General features: G+C 41.5%; 1 protein-coding gene across 1 annotated transcript; it reads right to left on the bottom strand.

Annotated features, from left to right (window-relative positions):
- Positions 1-647: 647 nt before the first annotated feature.
- MTFR1L (mitochondrial fission regulator 1 like) lies at positions 648-26034 on the bottom strand. Its single transcript, XM_075603746.1, has 6 exons — positions 25803-26034; positions 14172-14276; positions 13186-13295; positions 11523-11731; positions 7889-8198; positions 648-5544 (listed from the first exon to the last, which is right to left on the bottom strand). The coding sequence occupies exons 1-6, from the start codon at positions 25941-25943 to the stop codon at positions 5430-5432; spliced, it is 990 nt and encodes a 329-aa protein (XP_075459861.1). The 5' UTR covers positions 25944-26034; the 3' UTR covers positions 648-5429.
- Positions 26035-26246: the final 212 nt, after the last annotated feature.

Genomic DNA, 26246 nt, shown 5'->3' with positions numbered 1-26246 from the left:
ACCTCGGTGGGCCCCGGTGCAAGGCAAAAAAAAAAGCCCCCCGGCCCTACCTTTAGAGTGGGTCCTTATGCAACAGTGAGGGAGCCTGTCCAGGCGGTGATTGCAGAAGTTGGGACCAGTTTCCGGTGGGGCCCAACACGTGTTAGCACCCGCTGGATGAGCTCCTCCGGCGGGTAAGGCCCCACACTACTGGTAGGGTCCGGGGAGGAGGGTCCGGGGAGGGGATGCAGGAGGGCGGCCTTTAGAAATACTAGAACACTATTCCGGCTGCTAAAAGAAGTGCTGGAACAGCTTTCTGGCGGCGTGGAGGATGAGCCCCTAAAGGCGATGGATCCTGGTGCAACCGAATAGTGTTCGATCATTGCTGAGAGGGGCTTAGCAGCTATATTAATTCACATCATAGGTTCATTCTTTAGGAATAAAATACATTTTGTTTTTAAAGAGGTGACAGACACCCTATTCTGAAGAAATCTTTAACAAATAAAATTTTTAAACAAATAAAAGATGCCATGTGAAGCGCAGGACCATATGAGGAAGCAGCAGAAGTATGAAACAAAACATCTCACAAGTTGTCTGCACAAGCATTAGTTGGTGGTTAGAGAAGGCTGCTAGGTAAAGATGATAACCCAGCAACACAAACAAGACACTTTATTTTACTTTGGCTTTTAATGCTGTTTATTTTACATGATATTCATACGGTTTCATAGCATATTTTCCTAAATGTAACAGTTTGACGTAAACACATTTCTTACCAGCCCTTTGGGATGCGAGAGCGCAGCACCCCCATTCCCTCTTAACCAGAGCATGAAGAGGGTATGATCAAGGAGATGCGGACTGGTAGGTTCCTTTCATATAATGGTATGGAAAGATTAAAGTAGGCAAGCACAGTGCATTTCCCCATGACTGAATGTAGTTAGACCACAGTATACACAGAGACACACACATGTGTAGCTGCATTGTACATGAAAACAACAGTTTGACTTACTTTATATTGGAATACATTTTATTGACCTAATCAAAAACACACTGGTGTATACATGAGCTATAAAGACAACACACACGCACGCACTTAAAAGAGCGCCTTGCTTAATAACAAAAAGGTTGTTATCTAGATATTCAAAAATAAGTTAAATATAACTTACCCATAGGTGCATCAGCGCTAAATGCAACAATATCAGGTGGGTGGGTGCATTTGCAACTATTAAGCTCAATGACAAAAAGTCATTAACTAGTTATGCAAAAATATGCCGTGCCAGTGTGGATAGACTTTCCAAATAAGTGCCGCATGCATCTAAATATTACCACTGCATGCATTATTGGATTCTACTGTCAACCTAACTGTAGAGAGGAAGAGAGGATGATGGAGACAGCTTAACCCGGTCACTGTCAGGAGGGCCATCCCACAGCAAGGGGGTTAAAATGCAACAAAATATCCCCCCCCCCCCCAAATAGGAAGATATGAATTCAATGCTAAATACTTCAGTGTGAAGGATGCAGTTTTAATATTGTAACAGTCATTCCGTTCCTGCATTAATCATCTAGCAATAAAAAAAGAGATAAAATTATACACGACAACAAATCATTTCCCCAAACCTACAAGTCAAAGGTGACGTGTAAGATGGTAAACATCCATAAACATTAATCCATTGAATACAGTACCTTCATAACTTAAATCATACACCTACATTTCTGTATTTAAAACAGCAGATCATGACCACCTGAGAACTTCATGCATGTAGCCTTTCAAACATTTAAAACATGTATTACATCGTGTAGGAGGGTGTCCAAAACACTGGAAACCTCGACTAATCTTAGCCCAGCAAACTTCTCTAACGTTAAACAATGAGAGCCACTAATGTGGAGAAAGATGGCAACATTTGCTGGAACCACACAAAGTTAACATGGCAGCATTGTCAGATGGAGTTTTACTTTAAATACATACATACTGTATACAGTGGTTTGTTCCATTCACTCGACTACTAATGCTGCCCCAGATCCTACTGAGATAATGAACATATGCTTAACACTAGTCCATTAATATAAATAATTTATAGCACAACCACATACCAATATCACTATCTTCCATTACTGATAAACTTGTGCCAGCAGAATAGATATTTTATTAGTGGCGGGAATACCATTTTAACGGACTTCTCTTCCATGTTAATGTTTGTGTATCAGATTTGAACGAAGGTCTTCTTTCTAGAGTCCATTTTTAATGTTAAAATAACAACTGGCTTTGTTTGTTTAGTGAGGTTTCTCTGTATTGTATAATTCACAACTTCCTGTAGTTTGTGTTATACAATTAATATACAAAAGAAAAGTGGACATCACTTCATTCTGCAAAGCGGTTGCTGAATAAGTGCGAGTAAAATCTAATGCCCATGAAAGCTATAGAAAAAAGGTACGTACAATATTTATTTTTGCCATTCATAGCCGCGGCTATTCAACGCCTGTGGCTTACCCTTTTTGGGCCCATATTTACCAAGTGATGCTATTCCATAAGGCCTTACAGCCCATTAAAGTGAATGGGTCATTAAGGTATCTTACAGAATAGCCCCTCTTAGTAAACATGGCCCGTGGCCTCCTAGACGCCTATTCAATATGCTGTGAAGCGTTCACAAATAGGACTAAAATCCACTGCAGGTAAAAGGAAGAAGCTTCAAAGGAAATTGAATGAGGACTTTTAGAGAGGAGATATAAAAATGGGACGAGTTTATCCATCTCTTATGGTGATTGTAACTGCATTAGAGTCTCGTTTATTTTCACATGTAAAGCATGAAATCAAATACTGTGCTTCCACTTATCCGTTATTGCCACCATAAAACGTACTGTGGGAAAACATGCTGCTGTTTGGACGTGAAGAAAAGGAAATCAATGGTAATCACATTTTCTCTCCTTTTTCCATGGTGCAAACTCTGACTTTCATCTTTCTTCAGTACGTCTGAACGTGGACCAAAACTGGGGCAATTTTCTACTGGATCAGTGTATCAAGGTACTTGACCCACGATTTTGCCATGTTTGATATTTGGGACGTGTCAGAGCAGTTACACCATAACGAGATGCATCACATTCTGAAGTTTGAGGAGGCTTCTAACCATTCACACCTGATTAGTTGGCTTGTGAAAAAACATCCCGTATTCCTATTTCTATACTTCTTGATGCGATGATAAAATATGTTAGGCATATGCAGTGTACAGGTAGCAATCATGTGAAGAGCTCGCACTAGTATTATAAAATGGATAAAATGCATTCAATCTAAAAATTAACAGAGAAAGTAGTCCTGACCTGAAGACCCAAGTTATATTGGGAGACTTGGACAAAAAAAGTACACATACATTGAAGATATCGAGACGAGATAACCATTCAAGTTTTCAATCTTTCATTTAAAAATGAGGCCTGTATTTTTCATGTGTTCTATTGAATTTGTCATCACACTTTCCAAAAATGTACCGGCCTACAGGACACATTAGCAAACTCCGGCATTAAATCAGTGACTGTTAAAGCATCTGAAGATCTCTACATTATATGGTTCCAAGAGGAATTTTGGTGGCGAAGTTCCATCATTGGGAGGACCTCTCAAACGATAACTTTACTTGTGAGCTTTGTTCTCCAGCACGGCTTTCTTCTCGTCGATACTTCATCCTTATGATCACACTGGGCACAGCTGTAGCCTGCTAGCAAACTCTAATCCTCAAGGGCCACCAACAGGTAAGGTTTTAAGGATATCCTTGCTTCAGCACAGGTGGCTCAGTCATTGATTGAGCCACCTGTGCTGAAACAGGGATATCCTTAAAACCTTACCAATTGGTGGCTCTTCAGGGCTAGAGCTGCTACCCATGTGCTAGCCCCTCTATCGTCACGCAGCAGGGGTGCCCTTTCCCTATCCGCCCTGCCTGCGGGGGCCGCTCTGTTTCTATCCCCCTTCTCTATGGTCTCTTAGTAGTGACACTACTTGGGACTTCACAACCACCACTAAAATTCCTCTTAGAACAATATACGCGCAAGAAAAATGTCCAAGTATATTAATACGCAAACTAGCCACAAACCCTTGGTCAGCCTACAGGCTCGCTGGCAGAGGGAGGTGCGCTGCAAGGAGTAATTACATATAACCACTAGAACAGAAGACAATTCCCTATATGTTCCACACAATCTCTCCTACAGTAAGGAGTTATGTATATATAGTCATAAACTTATTTTTTACCCAATATAAATAAACATTTTCACACTAAAAAAAAGGAAACAATTCAGAATGACTCCCCATATACAGTACTTGGTAATCCACATGGTAACCTGATACGGAGATCTCACTCTCATATAAGAAGAGTACCTCTAATGGTTAGTGAGAGATCTCAGGACTACCAAGTATATGGGAATAATTAAAAACTTAATTGCGTCGTTTTCTTTAGTTTGAAAAAACGTATATGTTCAACCTAATGTAAAGAAGTTACAGCTCAACCCCCTTAAAACGCTGTGCTTGGGGTCCAAAGAATCACATCGCGTTATAAGCGGATCGCGTTAGAAATAATGTACAAGTGTATGCATTGTACAATAAAGTATTTAAGACACCAATAATCGTGTTGTAATGTATTCATACATACAAAAATTGGGAGCTACGCTTGCATCGTGTTATAAGCGGATTCGCATTGTAACGGATCGCGTTATAACGGGGTTGAGCTGTATTTATTAATACGTATTCATACCTCACATTACTGTAGGAGATTCTGTGCCACAAATAGGGATTATTTTTCTGTTCTAGTGGTTTATACATAAATACACACACAGACATATATGGGTGTGTATTTATATACACCACACGCGCGGTTGGAGAAATGTCACCTACCTCCACTCGTCCAGTGGCCAGTGCAGGAATACCCACGGATGCAGAATACCTTCAGAAGCAGAGCCATCAATTACCGCTCTGCTTCTCAATATCGCACCCCACAATGCATTGCATAGTACTTAGCCGGGTATTTATGGGGCGGGGAGCAGAGCGGTGACTGACAGCACTGTTTTGTGTATGTGTATGTACAAAAACACACGGGCGCTCTGAATCTGCAGTCTATTTCCACACGATCCTACAATAAACACAGCTATGCATAAAAACGCATCCTATATATAGGACACAAATGTTGAAATACAGAAAGCACCCATTGAACTGGCAGCCTTTGGGACAACAGGAGCAGTTAAACCCACACGTATGTACTACAACAGAAAGAGAGGGGAATTGCCATCTGCTTTACAATCAGAATAATGAACTTGAGTATAAGTATTACAACAACCCAGAAAAATATCTTTAAAATATATTTCTTTTTTTGTTGTTGAGGTATTTTTTTTAACTAAATAAATGACCTACACTGAAGTCTGCTAGATGAAACATATAATTGAATGAATTCAGTTAATTGTTCTTTTTTCTTCAGATAGACCAGTTAAATGTTCTTTTTAATATCCTCATGATCGCAAAGTGCAAACTTTTGCCTTAAAACCTCTGATATACGGTTGATAGGGTCCTCCTCTTTGAGTAAACACTGGTTTCTGTTGGACCTAGAAAGGAAACAAAAACATATTTTAGAGATTTTACAGATTATGAAATCGCAATATATAATTTAATTAAATCTAAATAATTCTATGTCCCTTACACTGCACGTTATTTTGTTTAACATGCCTTAAAACCAATTATATATACACAGTATGCTCTGCTCGTTAGAAAGGGGTTTGTTAGTTTCTAAACATCCTATTTTTCCAATTACTTTCAAATGTATAACATCATATATAAATGATATGATATCTATGATGTATAAATATTTCTTCATAAATAGTATCTATTCAAATGTACAACATTCCCCATTTCTATTGTACAGTACAGTACAGTACCTGGTGTGTTAACATGGTGGGGCAATTTTATTAAATATTTGTGACTATTCCATTGTTATATCTTCTCTTTCAATTTCATCTTTTGATCAAATGTGTTAGAAAACCCAAACAAGACATTCAGTGGTTGATGTATAATGTAATGTTTTCTGTCGAAATTGTTTGCTAGGGGCACATCTCTAACCCATTATGCAAAAGACTGTTATAGGTCTTCAAACGTGATCAAAGTTTGGAAATGCAGAGTTATTGGTCTGTGGCCAATCAATCTCGCTTCTCCAACAGACAAATAAAATGGCCAGCGACAACACTACTTAAAATAATGATTATTCATCATCGATGTTGCTTGCAAATAGACAAGTATAATGCCTGTGTGTCCTTTCCTCTGATCTTGCATATAATTTGATTTCCGCTGAAACGGTTTTTGGTTTTTGAATAAAAACTTGACTTGCGGGAAATTCAAACATTTCCCCGAATAGCTTAAATACACAAGATAAAATAAAGCGGATTGAATTTAGCTATTCATTTTACGCTGATGCTTTTATAAACAACTTCTCAGGTCTTCGTGTTGGTCAAGTATTAGCTAAACATGTCACTGAAAGACCCTTATGTAAGTCTGTAAAGCCATCTTCCGTGTCGGTGAAGCTTGGAGCTCCCTTCAAATGAGGCGCACAGAACTTCACTGACGCAAGGAAGACTACGTCATAGCATATTAAATAGAGGCCAAAGTTGGGGACATAAAAGCCTATGTTCAATATGCTGTGAAGCCTTTTCCCAGCGCTGGAGAAGATTTTAGTCCCATTTATTAGAATAGCACTAAACGTTGTTTCACATGATACTGAACTAATAGAAGCCAAAGCCCAAATCCTACTCCGCAGGCACTCAGGTATTGTACACCATAAAAGCTATTTAACATTACAAAATGTATAACATTTTGATTCCACCCAAAAAATAAATCACTAAGCAGAGTTCTGCCATAAAACTTCTCCCAGCGCACTGAAGCCAATGATCTATATGGTGCCTTCCTGTGCCAAAAGGTCTGTTCTAGCAGCCGCAGATTGCTTAGTACATACAGGCCACAGTGCTTTTGTATATGACTAATGAAACCCTTTGCTGCCAGCAATGCATTTTGTTGCCCGCACGTGTGACAGCAAATGATCACAACTACACAAGGTAAGATTACAGCTGTAACACTTGCAGTATTGTCGGCATATGCCAGGCTTTCTTTTCTTTCTTTTTTTAAATAGAATATTTACAATTTTTACATGAATATTTCTTAGGAATATAGTATTTGATTAGAATTAGTTCAAAGTTTTATTGGTTGTGAAAAACCCCCAACATGCATTTATTGTAGATGCAATATATTTGACAGAACCAACTTTTTTTTTTTACCCTGAAATAAAAATAGTGTAGAGAGCTTTCAAAACGTTATAGGTTTCTTCTTTAAGGATCATGTGAGGATTAATTAGAATGATCAATATTCTAGTAACGGTTTTGGTCCTGGAGAAGGGTTGATCCACTTAATTTTATTCAGTAGGACAAACTAATTCTCAATGTACACGTGTTTTCTGCTCTTTAACATGAGAAATAATTATTTAAAGAACATATACAGAGGTATTGGTAATTGATCCGACTTCGCACCTAAGCTGCTCTTTAACCCCCTTGTAACCAGAGTGGCCTGCAATACTTTATAGAGGAGACCTGTGAGGTTTCTAAAGCTCTGTAAAAGTCTCACCATCTTTATTTTTTTACGCACAACTTTATTTACTCTCAGCCCTGATCAATGTGGTTCTGGCTAAGTGGGAGCATTGTTAAAGATTGAACTGCATTGCAACTTTTAGCTGCACTAAAAATGGGGTCCAAAAGAGCACATATATATTGCATCAGAAATCAGCAACAAAACATGGCCCACGTTGGAATAGACGTTATAGTGTGCAGGTCTATCGCGCTACCTGCTACTGTAGTACTATAGCTAGAAACTGGACTTTAAAGTTACAAAGTGATAGACAGAATTAAATACCAATCTCTGTTCTGCTTCATCCTGTGAATATCTTTTAAAATTCCCATCATGTCGGCAAAACTATTGGACTTAGAAAGACAGAGAGAGTCATCGTCATCATCAGACATGTTCGCCTCGATTTGCCGCTGGTGACTGATGGAAGAATCAACCAGGGAAGCGGATGAGTACTCGGAAACATCTAACTCGTCCTCTTCTGTAATGTCACTAATTACAAATGATGTGTTCGACTGGAAGGATGGCCCAAAGTCAGGTAGGGAGGCATCCATATCTACGTTTCCAGGGACAGAATCAGATGTCAAAGATGTAGAACCTGAAAGACAAACGTACAAGCATTTGTTTTAACATTTGTGGTAGTAGTAGTAGGATTTGCATGCATATTTTAATATGTTAAAAGGGACAATCCTACCTAGGAACAATGTGCACTAAAAAGCCAAATGTACCATTAAGGGGTTACAGCTGGGTGATTGGTGTCTTTCTTACCAAAATCTGGCACCAAGAAGTATTTTTAAATATTTTTTTTTTAAGTTAAAAACCCTTTATAAAGAATTTAACAGTCTAATGGTCTTCTTTAAATGATTCTAACAGTGCTAAAATCAAAGACTAACCTGCTTTTATTTCTTTAATAATTACAAATTGCATGCTCTAAATGTGTATGTCAATCAAGCATTTCCTTTACCCATACCGCACCTTGTCCTTATCGGAGATAAGAGGGGAAGGGAAATAAAGACTCTTGCCTGTGAAAACTCCTGTTGATCACACTAGACAAACATTAGACAAAGGGCCAGAGGAAATTGAACCCCTCCCAAGTCGCAGCTAATTTTAGTTAGTTTAAAAACTAACTTCATAAAGCAATGTAAAAGTACCCATGGCTGTCAGATTTTAGCACAAAAAGGTGGCAATCACCCAGATGTAGCCTCCTAAATGTGTCACTGGTACTAATACACTTTATTCCTACGAGGGAAATGTACTTTTAGGTTTCTAAATAAAAAAAAAAGCGAATATAGGTTTTTATAAAAAATAAAATGAAGGCTTATGCACCCTGTAGCACCATTACATTTTCACCCAAGTATGACCCCACTGTAACCAAAAGCAAAGAAAAAAAGTGCATGTAATTCTTGCGTGCGTATGTATGTGGATATGCGTGTATGCTGTCGCTGTATTCCTTCACTACACATTTATCCTAGTTCAACTCTACCCTCTCCCAGGCTAAACAAACCTACTTTTCGTCACTAATCAACAACTCACAAGTATAACTCATGCCGCCTCTTCTCTGTCTGACTCCCTTCTCAGACCACCGTTTGTTACCTGCTGTTCTTTCTCCATGTCACCTCAGGCCTTTGCTGACTATTTCAAGACAAAGTTGGATTCCATTAATCAGGACATCCCCTCTGTATCCTCCTCAAATGCTATACCTATTCCTAACTCTCCTCCTGCCTTCCTACGTCACAGAAGAGGACGTCCCGCTGCTGATCTCTTCTCCCTCTACCACTTGCCACCGTTGACCCCATTCCCTCCCATCTGCTCAAAACCTCTTGCACCTACTGTAAACCCCACATATTTTCAACTACTTCTACTCCACTACCTTTCCCGACCTCTCTCTCTAATCACTCTCTCTCTTGCCTCTATAAACTCCTTGGACGCTTCATATTCTCTCGCTTCCTCCATTTCTTACATCCTACTTGCTCCTAGATCCTCTACAATCTGGATTCCGCACTGCTCACTCCACTGAAACAGCCCTCACCAAAATAACTAATGAGCTTCATGTATCTCAAGCACGCTGCCTAGGGGCCACATTTAACTCCTCCCTTACATTCACAATATAGCTAAAACCTGTTATTTTTACCACTGTAACATTGCAAAGATACGCCCCTTCCGATGTTCCTCTACTGCAAAAACGACCACAGGGCCTCATTCTCTCTCATCTCGACTATTGTAACCTTCTACAGTCCGGCCTTCCTGCCTCTCACCTGTCTCCCCTACAATCTATCCTAAATGCTGCTGCTAGAATCACTTTACGCTCTCCTAAATCTGTCTCAGCATCTCTCCTGCTGAAATCCCTCTCCTGGCTTCCTATTAAAGGCCTCATCACTTACAAAATTCTCCTCACTTTTAAGGCTATATACACCTTCTGCCCCTACTTACAGCTCACCCCTAATTTCTCGCTATACACCTGCCCGGCTCTTGCGTTCTGCTCAAGGATGTCTTCTGTCCCTTTTGTATATAGGGATGGATAGCCCTGCTCAACTAAAATGATGTAGATTTTAGTTTAAGGCAGTGCCAACCAAGATCTAAGAAGTATAAACATGTACAAATAGAGGCGAAAGTAGATCTTTTAGTGCTGCACACTTAAATGCCCAATAGTATAAGTAGAAAAATAAAGTATCTTTAAATTGTATAAAATAAAAACTTCAAACTAGATTTAAACATAAAAAATTAGGGAGAAATATATATTTAATTTATCTGATGTGCAACGTCTCCAAAAGATAAAGAGCACACACCATTTGTCCGACTGGCACCCTCTCTCTACACCTTTAGCACCTTTCTCAAAACACACCTCTTTAACGAAGAATTTGGGTAGCCCCGATGGCCGATACTATACATCTCATATGCACCGACCGTGACCCCTTGCAGACGCACTTACTAGAACACCTCTTACTGTCTCTGTAAATTCTCCCTACGTCCCACAGATTGTAAGCTCTTAGGGTCAGGGATTCTTATTCCGACTGCGTGTTATAATATTATGTCGCGCGTTTTACTGCTCGGAAGCGCTTTGTATCTGGATGGCGCTATATAGATAAAGAGATACATACTTGTACCAAGTGAGATTCTTCTATTTATATTGATGGATAATTCTGTAGATGGTGATAGTAGATAGTGTAGATAGTGACACCTTTTAGGGGACCAACATTAGACATCTTCCTACATGAACATACAGTGTACGGAGCTTTCCAAACCGCAAAGGTTTCTTCAAATGTGCTGTGGCAGCAGAGTTAGAATTAAACATGGACCGGAAGGTGATAAAGTAGGAGTAGAAAAACTCTGCAGGGGGTCTTCAAGTGGAAGGGTGAGAGGATTAGCACAAATTAACTGGGTGTCAAAGGTTGCTGAATTGGGAAGGTGTGAAATACATTTATATGGATGGAAAGAAAATCAAACAAAAGAAGAATACAACATGCGCCAAGATAACAACCAAGTCCTTCATGATTAAATGCAGTGAGTTCTATTCCTGCCTAATGTTTGTCTTCTGCGTATCGCCCATTGCTAGGATCGTACTGATACTTTCTGTAAACAGTTTCCATCGCTTTCTTTGAAAGGGAGGAAACAGTCATTTCGCCGCAGTCATGGAGATAAAAATAATATCCTTTTTGGACCCAATTTTGATTATTAGTGCTGATTGACACGGGTAGCTCACAGGTGCAAATGTGGGATCAAGTACTTAGACCTTTGTGGATGTTCTTAAATATACCTCTAGCAAATTTCCAGCAAACTGATCATCTCCAGAATGTAAAGCAGGGCAGGATTGCTAAAAACAGCAGCAAACTGACTGTGCAGCATAAAAAAGGAGAGCGATTGTATTATGGGGCTTTAAACCGATTTTATTCTGATCTCAGCTGTCTTACAGTAGCATTCATACCGGTGTCTGTAGCAACGATTCGAGCGATCTGACTGCGCAGAAGACTCAGCTCATCCTGTAAGTCCGCAGATCGGTTTAAAGACAAGCCCGTCTTCTTTAAGCAATACATTTTTTCTTCTTTCATTTTCAGATTGGGGACTGATGAATTTCTCTGCATAACCAGAAGAGGGCTCGGTCTCCACTTATGCTTCAGCGGTCTTGTGTCGCTCCTAATGCAGAATATTCCGTAAGGAAATAAAACACATTTTATACATATGTAAAGGGATTCTGCCATGTGAGACAGCTATACGCTGCAGAATAGCAGAGTACAGTACCAGCCACAGCAGTCCATTATTCCAAGCCTTATCACAACCAGACAGTGTGTGTACTACCATTAATCCAACACCCAAGAAACAATGCTGCATTCAATGTAAAAATGAACCTATGGCACTGTATTCTAATAATGGATGCCTGTTAACCTGCTAAAACAACATAGTATATAAAGCTCATGGCAACCTCAGCACAGAGACCTGTTCTAGGTTAGCCAAGCAGATTTGATGTATTAACCACCACAGATTACTGGAAAAAGACCACAGTGACAACCAAAAGCATTACCCCCATGTGGGTTTTTCTATACGTATTCGGATGGAAAGCTTGAAAGATGGACGTTAAGGGCTAGTAACTGTGAATATAGATACTACGGGTACAAACTAATAGTGCGGTTGGGCCTGTTTGCTAGCAGGCAGCAGACTTGGAGGACAAGATTCCAATTCTTAGGAGCCCACTGGGGAAAAATACAGGAAAACCAGTTGCCCACACCAACTTTCCCAAGAGTTATATAGTTACCTAGTAGACATAATTTCGGCCCCCTGAGTACCTAGGTGTTTGCAACACTGACTGAAAGGGTGCGAGTAGTTATGGAGTTAGAGACTATATGGTTTGCTGCTTTAAAAGGACTGTTCATTTTCAGGTACAATATGCTGCACTACATGGGTGATATTTGGGTTAGCTTCTGCATTTAATGCATGCGTGTTATCACAGACCAGTGCTTTTGAACTTTCCCCTGTGGACACCAAGCATGAACGATTGTACTTATACCGTACATGGATGCAGGGTTAGTTGGATATCCCTAAAACATGTCATGGATGAGTTGAGAGGTGTGAGAGACACGGTCATAAACCAAACTGGAGAACAAGAAGAGATGGATAAGACAGAAACAACTGCGCTCACACAAAACACTGAAATCCTTACAGTGCAGAGAGAAGTGCGATTCTCTAAGTTTATTCCAATCTTTTAAAGGAAGCTGCATACATTGGTGTGTTACGTTTATGTGCCCGCTGAGTGGAACTGCCCCTGAATTTAAGCACAGCGACAAAATCCTATTTATAGGTCAAAATATCTACATTTTTTCTCGCCCCATGTTTTAGGAATGGGAGGCATTCAATACCATTCAAACAGTGCTCGAAAGCAAATAAGTAAAATGCACTTAAATGTTTCAGGTCACGTTACATTTGTCCTCGAGGGAAAAATGCAAACCATTCCAAATTGTAATTTTTACATATTTGTAATTGACTTATATTATAAAATGACATACTATTATATTTAATAGATTATTCTTAAGCAACCGTATTATGATTACAACTATAAAACTGGATGTTACAACAGACAACAAATGAATGAATACCTGACTCTTGCATAGGTTTCATCTTCATCTGCAGCGATCCATTTAATATCAGCCAGTGTGGGTACCATTGGTGCATCAGTTAAATAGAAATTAGAAGCACTTGGAAGAGCCTGGAAAAAAAATACGTTAAATCAGGATTATACAAATTCACACATTACGAATGCACAAGAGCTCTACAGCTACAAATTGGCCAAACGTTTAATTATATATCACATTGTAAACTAACCAAGTAACCACAAAGTCTTCAGAGCTTAATAATAAAAATAATAATAATAAAAATAGCATGGTTCAGGTCTGGAAGAGTCGCCAATTTAAATACAGTAATATCTGTTTTTATTAATTATTTTTTAAATCAACAGTGAATAGTGCTGCCCTACTGGAATGTTTTTTTTTAATGTCTTCATGTAACCATGCAGTGATAAGGGCAAGACAGCCTTTGCATGTGTACAACCTCAATAAAATGCTTTTGGACAAAATGTCTAGCTCACATTACTGTATTTGTAATGTCTTAACTTATTTTCTGCTCCCTTTGCCGTTACAAAAACAGCACAAAAACTGCCCCCCCCCCCCCCCCCCCCCCCCTCGTGTCAGCAGCATGCAATATTTCTGCAGGGGAGTTGGGAGAGGATTAATGGCCATGTGATGGGTATATGGCACTTCTTACCACTATCATTTTTGCCAATCAATGGGTTAAAATAGACCTGAATGGCCTACTTCAGATGCTGCCCTAAGATCCACTTCCTGTCTGCAGCCTCAAGTTTAATAAACATTTATTTACATAATTATGCAGCAACTTGACAAGTAAATCTAAAGTTTACTTATCCTTAATGGGAAGACACTATGGAAGAAGCTGTCTTAATTGCACATGTTTCGTTTTGGCATGAAAATATGTTTTGTTCATGACAAAGTAAGAATGATTGAAGGGTTTAATAATAAAAAGGTGTCAAAGGATAACATTAGCAGCAATCCTCCGAAAACGTAATTACCTCAAAGCAAGCTCTGGCACAAGGCTTTAAAGGGAGATGTGATCCAATTATCCTTACAAGACTGCGCGAGGAACCACATGGCTTGTTCTCCCAAACTGGAACAGTCTGAAATAAAAACACTTATAGCTGAACACTACTGAAACAATGACAGGATACTGAAAGCGTTTGCTTTGAGTTCACAAATGGGAAAAACAACACAGGAGAGTAAGAAATGTATTGCACAGCAGCTGGTCTTTGAAACATCACATCAACGACTCTTAACTGTCGGGGTGTCCTGATGTTCACTGATCACAAACGCTGCAGGCACCCTGGTGACCCTTGTTCGCTTTCTAAGGGTGCTCCTCAATTCCCAAGTTGGTCTCGCCCATATCCTTTGCCATTGTATAATGTCTGCCTTTCCAAAATGTGAGTGTGTTGTTTGCCCCAAATAATGGTGTTTAATTTCTCTATTTGAATGCGATCACATTTCAGTCGCTATTCCCCAAACGTTCAATAACTTTGGTATTTGCGTAAATTTATACACTACAATGTCATGAATAGGTCCTTTCTGGTGGGCTCCTTAATCCCACTTTATTTTGGATATCGTGACCCGTGGATGCTTTAGCTCCTCCTGCCAACTTCCCTATTTCAATCAATCAGTGTCAGGGTAGGGGAAATCCCCCCCATCCCTAAATTCCTGCAAAGTGTGGCTGCCTTCCATTTGCATTAACAACATCGGCTTCCTTGGTTGTACTGTTTGGCAAAACGTAGCACGACATGATTGGTTTAATTACAGGATTGAAGCAGGGGGTCTCTGGAGCTGAATTGTGTTCATTTCAGTTCCGGGGACCATCTGCTTCCAGAGATACTTACCTCCGTAGGGGTGCCGATATCTCTGCAGCCAAGGTGTGCCTAACATAATGGCAGCTTAAATGTATCCTGCGGGCCAATGGCTTTAAACTGAAGACAGATACAGGCAGCACCTACGCAGTGCTACATGTTTTGCTGCTTTAATATCAAATTCTTATCATTCAGTTCGCTATTATTTTTGCGCCCATTACACATTTGAAATCGCATTGCTGCCGTGTCTAAACCCTTCACAAATAGCATCTCTTAATTTTACATATAAGCATACACCACTCCACCTTGTGCTTTTCACAATACTTAAATGTCATATTATTTACTAAACACTGGACTTGGAGCGTGCTTTTGTAGACCTAACAGCTTCTGCTAGTATTTGGCACTTTGTGACGACTATCACCTCTCACCTTAATAGCCTTTCCCGGACATAAAACACTAGCCCTGACAGTTTGATAATCACACTTGTCTTTGTGAATATATATATGTAGAGGTATCAGTACCGTGTTAGCTGAGCTTCAATAATCAAAAAATAAATACATGATACCGTTCTGTGGCTAACGAAATGCTTTTATTTGTGCGAGCTTTCGAGATACACTGATCTCTTCTTCCAGCGATGTTACAATGAATGAAGCAAAAGGTATACTTAAAAACAGTGTCTCTTGGAATGTTATCTGTGCTGCTCCTTCCCCCGGTGTGGATGTGTTATATGGCTAGAGGTGTCAAAAGGTAACTGAAAGCAAGTGAAGAAAGAGTGTGTATGTGTGTCAGTGTGAATAAAAATTAATGGAGAGCCCACAGTATATACAGTGCTTTACACAAGGTGTGTGTGGAGTGGGACTGGATATAAATGGTGTGGGTGGGTGTGGAAATGTGAGAGTTTGTAGCACAACTAAAAGTGTGTGTGGATACGAAGTGGTCCCTATTGGTGTATAGGGATGGAAAAACAAGGAGTATTAGTATGTGTGAGAGACAGCTGTGTGTGCATACATATAGCACAGTATGTACAGACATGGCCTTTAGCGCTCATGGGACGAGAGTTCACTAGTGTCAGTAATGACTCATAAAATTTCGATCTCTGTTTAGGCCACTGCTAAGTGTCCCGAACAGTTGCATAAATTTGTATTCATGCAACCGTCTCTCTTTCGGGGTTTTAAGATTACCTTTGAGTATGGCCACCCTCAGATCGTTCATCTTATGGCCAGAGTCAGAGAAATGTTCGCCAACAGGACTGTCTCTTGTACCGCGTGTGATGCTGTGGCGATGCAGGTTCATTCTCTTGTTTAGCCCCTGCCCTGTCTCACCCATGTAGTAGCAGCCGCCTGGGCATTTCATGCACATGATGAGGTACACTCATGATGAGGTACATGGTTGCTAGTAGTGTTCCTGTTGGGAGGGGGCCAATTGCATTGTGGGTGGAGGGCATTCTAAAACCACTTGTCAGGAACACACCCAGCTATATCCAGGATACCTTGCTTTCAGTTACCTTTTGACACCTCTAGCCATATAACACATCCACACCGGGGGAAGGACAAGCACAGATAACATTCCAAGAGACACTGTTTTTATGTATACCTTTTGCTTCATTCATTGTAACATCGCCGGAAGAGATCAGTGTATCTCGAAAGCTCGCACAAATAAAAGCATTTCGTTAGCCACAGAACGGTATCATCTATTTATTTTTTGATTATTGAATATATATATATATATATATATATATATATATATATATATATATATATATATACACACACACACACACACACACACACACACACACACACACACACACACACACACAGTGTTCGACAAACCTATACATTTGCTCGCCCCGGGCGAGTGGATTTAACCCCCGGGCGAGTAAATATTGGCCCAAGCAGCACACGTTTGGTACTAGGTGGCGAGTAGATTTTTTTGTGTGGCGAGTAGATTTTTTGGTTATTTGTCAACCACTGTGTATAGATAGATATATATAGATATATAGAAAAAAGAGAAAAGAAGCGCCCGATCCTTGTGTAAAATCAGATATGAATTTTAATATATCACGGACAAGACAAATGCACACTTACAATTTGTCTGATAAAATCAGGCATATTATGGGACCAGCCCATGCACCAACTGATGTGGCAGTGAACCTACGGTGGTCGAGCAGCTCCCAGCAACCAACGTGAAGACGCAGAGACGTGTGTGAAGTCCCTTCCGGGTCCCAGTGCTCCACGAGAGAGGTGAATGGCGGCCGCACGCTACAACTAAGCAGTCGCAAAGGAAAGTACAGATTCCCTTACTCTCTGGGACAACGGCTGATACAGACACAAGATCCAGCATTCTAAAGGACTTCAGTTTACACAGAGGTGATCGTGGAGTTGGTGCATGGGCTGGTCCCATAATATGCCTGATTTTATCAGACAAATTGTAAGTACTGTATGCATTTGTCTTGTCCGTGATGTATTAAAATTCATATCTGATTTTACACAAGGATCGGGCGCTTCTTTTCTCTTTTTTCTAAATAGGTGCTGTGGGAGTTCGGTGAGCCCAAGAAGAAGCAGCCTGTACTTTTGTGATTCATTTATCATGGACAATTTGAGGACTTAAGTATTTTTTGTGATTATTTATAATTGCTTTATCAATCATTTTTTCATTCTTGAATATTATTGATTTTTTGGTCCACTATTTGTTATGACTTTAATTTAATTCACAATTTAGGTTAGGTTGGACCTTGCATATTTATAGTTATTTATGTTAATTGCACAGTCATTCTTTTGTCCTTTCTTTTTGATAGAATTTGATTCAATTTTTGTTCATATTTTTCTCTTTTTCTTTTTGATTTTTATGCACACTTTTTCTTTTTAATATTTTTTATATATTTTTTTATAATAATTTTAATTGGGCATATATACGGCCCCTGCCATTTTTTATATTGATATTTATCTGTTTGAACTAAATTTATCCACCTGGTGCAAACACCTACCACATGTATCAGCGTTGCAGCAGTTTTGGTGTATTTGGTAAGGGGCGCTGTCTATAATTCTGTCACATATAGATATATATATATAGATATATATATATCTATATATATATATATAAAATCTCATTTCTCCAAAAGGGACTAAGCGCTTCACACATGTAAAGCCAACAGTTATAAAAATTTTTAAAGGAACACATTTAAAGCTATAAAAATATAGGATGAACAGAAGATACTGTAATTTAAATGAGAATGGGTAATGCTATTTCAGCAAGGTAAATCATCAATAATTCACTAACTGCTTAAGACAAGTGACCAAGTGGTCATATGCAAATGCATAGGACTACAGTTTAATATAGAAATTGTTTAGGAATCTTAAGCTTTGTAATATTAGGCAACTAGCATGATTGAGTAAACCATTCTCTGCTTAATGCAAAGGTTAGCACAACTATACTAACAATAATTTAAAGACTATTTACACGGGGTGGAAGCGCACGTTTGTTTATTTACTTAAGGGCGCTGAGCCAGTAATTTGTCAGATAAGAATTTATATTGTGGCTTTGGTTAGCCTCAGGTAACCAGGTTGGCATGACCGAACTGGTTCACCATGGAAAATATTACACTTGGAAACGGAAAAGGGGAAAGGTGTAAGACAGATAACTGTGTGTGAAGGACACTAATAAATAACAGTTGTTGCTTATGGGGCATTCAGAGGAGCTCTTTATATGACATTCCTTTGTTAAGCAGTACCTGTCTGAACTATATCCCTCCCTTCGGCTTGCTTCTGACAGAGTAAGGCCGCGGGCATGGTCAGCGCTTAGGCGCTTACCCGTGCTGACACTCGGCAGTGAGCCCCTGCAGCCGCAATGAGAGCGGCTTTAGCAGGGGCTCGCGCACGCTTCCGCAGGCGTGCGGAAGCGTAGCCGACAGTCCAATTTCAGTTTTGGCGCTCACGGGAGCGCAGGGCCGGTCACGTGAGCGGTTCGCCCAATGAGGGCGAACCAGCTCAGTGACGTCACTGGCCCGCCCCCCGACGGCGCGCGAACTAAGGCCAGGGAAAGCACCCGCTTTCCCTAAGCCTCAGCGCTCCTCCGCACGGCTGTAGTCACCATGGACTCAGCCTAAGGCTGCGGTCCCGTGCCGGTCACTCACCTGCTCATGACTTCCTCCCAAGTCGGCCCCAGTCCGTCCTCATTGCCAGGCTCACTACGCAATGCAACGCGTCAGCCAGCATGGGATGCAAGAGAAGTGTGTGTGAGATGTATGTGTGTATCGCACAGCCCCAGTGTATCTCCACCTCCTCTCTCACACCCACAACCTCCTCCACCCCTCTCCCCGGGCTCAATTGCCGTGCCCCCATGCGTCTTAAAAAAAATGCTCCCTACGGACCGCAGATAGCAGTGCGGGCGCGCTGTCGGATGCAGCGGGGCCTTGGCCTAAAAGGACATATCGAGGGACAGTGACCAAGCAATAAAATATGGAAAGCCTCACTTGGTCTTTCATAAAACTATGGCCCTTATACTCTATATACCGTAAAACTGTCTTCCCCATTCTGGAGAAATTTTAGTCCCCGTTTATTTGAAAGTAGCTTAACTTTCCTTTGGCACGGAAAGCAGCTCGACAGCATATTAGATAGGGGCTTATGTGTGACATTTCAGTTGATTAGATCGGTTTAAAGAAGCCAACATACCGTTTTAAAAGCCCTAAAAAGGATTTGTAACCTAAAACTGTGTTCTACAGGTGATGGAATGCAGATCGGGAAAGGTTTGCTAGACAACAGAAAAAGTTCAGCACAGGACAATTTCAGAAATAGCATTATAATAAGGAAAGGATTCGAACGGCAAAATAGGGAGTCTTTTGAAATTATGTAAAAGCAACACGTCAGAAAAATCCTGAAAAGGTGATAAAACAAGCAGAATGAGAGAAGTTCCTGATGAGATAATACTGCTGCCAATAATTTATTATTACCCCAGGGAACTTAGGCCAAGATTCACCAACATTCAAAAATGGTAAAAGGGTATTGGAGCTTTGTCCCTCATTAACTGATGTAGATTTGAAAGCCCAGTTAATTATTCTGCTGCAGGAAGACCAATGGCTCCCAACATGCCACCAGTCTTTCGAGAATGCAAGCACACGATTGGGGGATAGCTCTTATTTCTATTGCGATGGGGAATTCTATCTACTCCTAGAAAACGAGCATTAATGACCTAATGTACGCTGTATACTGGGGTGTGTGTGTGTGTGGGGGGGGGGGGGGGGGAGCTGGGGGCATGAGAAGGGGCAACTCCAGTCCTCAAGGGCTACGAGCAAGCCGAGTTTTAAGGATATCCCAACTTCAGCACAGGTGGCTCAATCAGTGGCTCAGTTGACAGCCATCTGTGCTGAAGCAGGACTATCCTGAAAACGTGGCCTATTGGTGGCCCTTGAGGACTGGAGTTGGCTACTCCTGCTGTAGACCATAAAGACCTCATGCCAGCCCTCCTGATGTACATTTCTCAGCCCCCTAAGAAATGTAACTGTAATATATATATCCAGAACAAAAGACAAATCTTTGCTTTTAGCAGTTTGATTGTTTAAGGAACCCAATTAGGCCGTTCAACCTTTTACAAAGGGTTGGTTTATGACTGGCCATGTGAGATTGCACCGTTCCTAAAAAATAAACATGACTGTAATTGTGGCAATGGCATAAACCAAGCACGGTGATGGGAGAAGAGAGGCTAAAATGGTTGGGCAAAATGTAACAGTCAAAGTGAAAATGTACAAGGTGATAATTTTCCTAGAAGCTTTCCATCGATCTACAACATGACTGGGTATCAGAATAATTAAAGGAGAGCGTGACAGACACTTGGAAATATTATATACTTCAGGACTGTCCCCTGCTCTCTATTCCGACTTCTGACATGGGGACATTATACAGACACTGGCACAGAGCCGTTTTTTGTCCACCCCTACTAGTGTTACTGTTTCAGACACATTTTTAAGGTATAATGTGGAAGCTACTTTTCTTTGGGGATAGAGGGTTTATTCCCCAAACACATTCTGAGCAATGTTTGTTTTGATTATCTACACTGTATCCAAGTGACTCATCTACACCACAAGTCATAAGGTCCAAGTACTAAAGATACCTACTCAAATTTGATTTAAAATAAATCTTTTTTTTTTTTTAATTTGGCAGTTGCTTATACAGTCTCATTGCAATTTAGCTCATGTATAGCACTGGTATTCCGCTTTTTTTTTAAATGTATTTATTAGATTATTCTACATGCAGTGCTATTGATCTAGGATATTTGATGAAAATTGCTGTCAGTTCCCAGCAAGTCTGGCAAATCTTTTAAAGCAAAATAAACGTCTGATACCGCTTACTGAAGAAAACTGTATTCTTCAGAATCGGTTTAAACAATGTTACTTCTAATTATAGGAATTATTCTGTGCAAAATAACTACAGAACATACTGACAGATTTGGGAACATGTCCAATTCAGGACATAAGCAAGAAGCAGACACACAAGTGTATAACCAGGCTCTTCAACTGGCAGCTCCTCGTTTAGGATTTTAATGTGGCTCTTGCACTCAGCACCTTTCATACGAAATGGTATTAGACAAACATTTTGCTCCGGAAGCACATGCAGGGTTACGGTACTGCAATCCTACATTGTCTTCCATTCAAGTTAATGGTAGGCAACATGGGATCACAGGGAGATCAAGTAATCTCATGCAAATACATACATGTATCGAAGGTTAGTGACTACACTGAAGCAGTATGGAAATGTGAATATTTGCCACAACAGGACTGGATGAACCACCTCTCGGTGAAGGACGTTCAGTGAAATTATTGCAGGAAACAAAAGCCAGGGAACAAGTCGGATGTATGGTGTTACGTAGAGTAAATGGACAAATCATTTTCATCTGCCATCAAGCTCTGAAAGTGTTGACTGGATATAAAGATATATTGAAGATAGGGCGAATTCACGCCTAAATAATAAAGATTTTATCGGGTCAATATACATATATATTCAGCATGTAACTAGTTACAATAAGTAATTTAGAATTAAGTTAGCAATTATATTGGAAAATGATTAGCTGCCTCTGCAAAGATAAGATAAGTCTGTCTGAAGATAGGCAGACGTAGAAATGTTTTATGTGACTTGCGAATCTATCGTTTGATTAATTTCCATTTTGTATGAAACTTGGTATGTTTAATGTCTGCCGAGTTGAATAGTATATGATCAGGGTGTGGAATCAAAGGTTAATTAAATAGTTAGTCAGTAGTAAAAGACAATACAATAGAGATAGGTCTTAAAAGATTAGGAATATAGAATTAACTAGTTACTTGGTGAAAGAACAAAGGGTCTTCTAAATCAAAGTAAATATTGCTAAATGAAGAAACAGTGTTCTAATGTTGATGATTAACTAAGAACATTTTGGACTGACACTAAGAAAAACAAGTGATTGCTATGTAAAGACTGCTTGAGGAAAATGTATAAAGATTGTATTTGGATTTATAGAATTCAGAATCATTTATTAACTAACGTCTATATGCCTGAATGATGTAACAGAGTGAAATTATACTGTAAAAGATGTGTTCTATTGTCTGAATAAATTGAGAAAAGGAACACACACACACACACACACACACGCGCACACACACGCACCTAACAGGACTCTCTGGAGTTTGATTTACTAGAAGGTAATCCTTCAACTCCAGGGGGCCTTTAACATATTGCACAGCAATAATGTGAAGGGGCTATGCCAAGACCTGTTAGTAAACCAAATTTCAGAGTTGGTTGACGAAACCAATAAGAGTCTTAGGGGGTAACATTTTAGGTGAAATGGATTACTTGATATTACTACTGGCAGTTGCTTTGATGACAAAGTGTGGTTACAACTTCAAAAAAATGACAACCAAATGTTGGGCTGCTATTCAGAAATGATCAGCATACTGACCAACGTGGTGGCGCTACAATAAATCATTTGAGGGTCACAAAGCTGTGAGATGCAGCAGTTCTACACCACAAGTTACCGGCACCCACTTCAGAGGTAAGTATCTCAAGGAGCAGGGGCTTCCTGGAGCCGGAAAAAAATAAACTTATGTCCTGCTGCCATTACCTCTCACAGGCTCTCTCGGTGTCTGTCGTCACCCGCGTCTCGGACGTCACTTCCGGAACGACTTCAGCCCTCTGTGATCCAAATCTCAGCCTCTGTCCTCTCTCCTCAGTCTCAACGCGTTTCACAGCACAAAGCTGCTTCCTCAGGAGTTCTGATTACACATTGACGCGACGCGAGCGGAGACTGGCGGTTACGACAGACGCCGAGGGAGCCAGTGAAAGCGGCTTCAGAAGGGATACATGTATACCATCTAGAACACCTAAGTACTGGGACCAGACGAGAGTGCGGTGCTCAGGAACCCGGCATCTGTGACCAAAGCACAGTATCCTCCTCATTTCATGTCTGAAATGTTTGTACAAAGAGTGAGAGTAAGCTGAAGCTTATGTTATAATCAGTAAAGTGTTTTTATTGGATTGCACTATGTTTCTTCTCTCTTTTTTTACCAAGGGAATAGCCACACATCTCCATACGAAGGAAGCAGACAAGCCACTGTTTGGAGAAGGCTATATTATTTTCATCTTTCTGTAAGTGGGCCGACATAGGAGCCAAGATTCTAGCTATACATCACCCACTACAACTGTGTACACTATATTATCTTTTCTCTTTTTTTGGGTGACCCTGTTGCCTCTGGACTTTGGAGGAATGGTGATTGAAGAGGACTATCGGAAACAAGCCCTCACCAGAGGTTTTGAGCAACTCACCCATATATATTCTTTCACTGATCCACTCTTATTAACTTGTACAGTATTATGTGTGAGAGCGCCGCACAATATCACTTTGGTGCTACAATTGAGTGAACATTGCTTAGAAAGAGTGTGAAACCCGAATCCCAGTGTCCGCTGTTACTGTGACCCTGGGCAAGACACTAACTCCCTGTGCCTGGGGCATACAATTAGATTGTAAGCTCTTTGGAACAGGGACTGATTGTGCTTGCAAAATTCTATGTGCAGCTTAGTGTGCACGGTCACCACTATAAAATAAATACACTAAGAGATTAGCTGGATTGTATATAAATAACTGGTATCTCGGACAACAAAAACCCCACTGCTACAGAGATGAGGGATTCCTATAACATGCATTACAAATCATATTCTTAGTGTCATGTATCAAAATCAAGACAAATCCCCGTCAGATTTTCCCTTAAATGCCCAAATCAGATGATGTATGGAACCCTTTAAAACTTGGACAGCAACATATTTCTTATCCGCGCCAACCAAGGCGGCCAGGTCTAGTGATAAGAATATAACCTTCAAGGGGGGGTGGGGGCATGAACCCTGATACAAATGCCAGTGTCTGTTCTAAATTATGACCTTGGGCAAGTTACATTAGGTCCGATCCTCCCAGCACTGAAGCTGCGATCACACGAGAACTCGAGTGAAAGTTTTTCCTCAGTCGGTCGCTTCCGGAGTCATAGGCTGCAGCCAGGGGCGCGCTGAAGTCACGTGCTCGGCTGGGCCAGCGTGAAGGGGGCGCGACCATGACGTCACAGAGCTGGTTCGCCCTCATTGGGCGAACCGCTCACGTGACGTGACAGCAAGCGGCATAATCAAATTTGCTTGTCTCTGCAAGCGACTAAGCGCCGTGTATGCAGAGGCGCTCACAACACACATTGCAACAATGTGTTTCATCGTGGCCAGCGCGAGCCTGCTCAGCGTCACCCTGGACGAGGCCTTAGGCTGCGTCCAGGGTGATGCCGAGCGGGCGCTCAGTTCAATCAAAAACAATGCTACATTGTGTTTGTCCAGCATGAGCGTGCACGTGAGCGGACGGCGCTAGGCTGCTTGCAGAGACATGTAAATTTGTTTATGCCACTCACTGGCGCATCACGTGAACAATTCGGCCAATGAGAGTGAACCAGCTCAGTGACGTCATGGCTGCACCCCCACCAAACACACATTTGGCTAGCCACAAATCCCCCAAGCAAAATGAGCACCAGGGCACACAGCATCACCCTGGTCGCAGCCCGAGGCTGCGTCCCCGCTAGTGCTGAGCGCGCGGCGCTTACTTACATTTATAGATATATGCAAGTCCCCGCTCACGCTGTGTGCGCTCAGGTAAACAAAAAAATGAAACTTTACCGCGCACTTAAGTACCTGCAATGCCCCCCCCTCCCCCAGGACATGCAGGACACCCGGCGCTCATGCATGGAGCGTTCTCCAAGCATGAGCGCGCTCAGCGCCAGCGGGGACTCAGCCTAAGTCCCCAGTGGCACAGATGTGACGGCGGCAGCGGCGCACACCAGGTACGGCCCTCACTGGGGCCGTCCCTACTAACTGCCTGCACAATGTGTGATGCACGACCACATTTTGTCAAGGAAAGGATTTTGTCTTTTCTGGTGGCGACGGAGCGCTGGCCACATCACGGCGGCGGTTCGGCCAATGAGGGCGAAGCAGCCGCGTAACGTCACGGCCGCAAGTCCACCAAGTCGCGCAGCTGTAGGGAACGAGCGCCGCCAGGCACCCCGGCGCACACACTGGGGCCTTAGTCTTACAGATTTATATTTAATTAAAAAAATATAAAACACTTTATCACCATGCGTCTCAGGTACCAAAATTAGAACGTAAGCTCTTTGGGGCAGAAACAAATTGTGCCTGCGAATAACACTATCATTATTACATTATACTCTAGTGACACAACCCTCAGGGCACGTCACCCTGTCTTTGTTGTAGGCCCGAGCCTTTACCCCCGGCTTTGTAACCCCCTCCCCCCGGGGCACTCCGTTATTACCCCGCTCTGCGTGGCTCCTGCCTCGGTCCCGGCTCTCTCATTCCCCGGCGGCGGGCGCCTCTCCGCTGACGCAGCTCCGCTTTCTGACGAAGCCATACGGGCGATGAAGGCGGCCACCGGGCACGGCGGCTCGGCCAGCATCCAAACCCCTTGTAACGGCGACCGAGGAAACCTCTGGCGCGAGCGACCTTCCCTACCACGCAAACAAGCGGCGCGCGCCTCGTTCGCCCCGCCCCCCCTGCGCGCGGAACGTGGTGGGTGGGGCTGAGCAGCGCGTGCACGGCCCTCTCTTGACCCTGCGCCATCAACTGAGGCCCAAGCGATTGTGCGCGTGCGCAGTGACAAGGTTTGGCGATGGCTTCCCTAACCATGTACAGCTGCTCCCAGTGAGAGAGAGCGGCATATGCATGGATGTTCATTATTCGCATTCATAGTTGCAGTGAT

This window comes from Ascaphus truei, chromosome 6 (assembly GCF_040206685.1).
Source record: "Ascaphus truei isolate aAscTru1 chromosome 6, aAscTru1.hap1, whole genome shotgun sequence".
Taxonomy (NCBI): Eukaryota; Metazoa; Chordata; class Amphibia; order Anura; family Ascaphidae; genus Ascaphus; species Ascaphus truei.
This window is presented reverse-complemented; position numbering and strand designations above follow the sequence as displayed.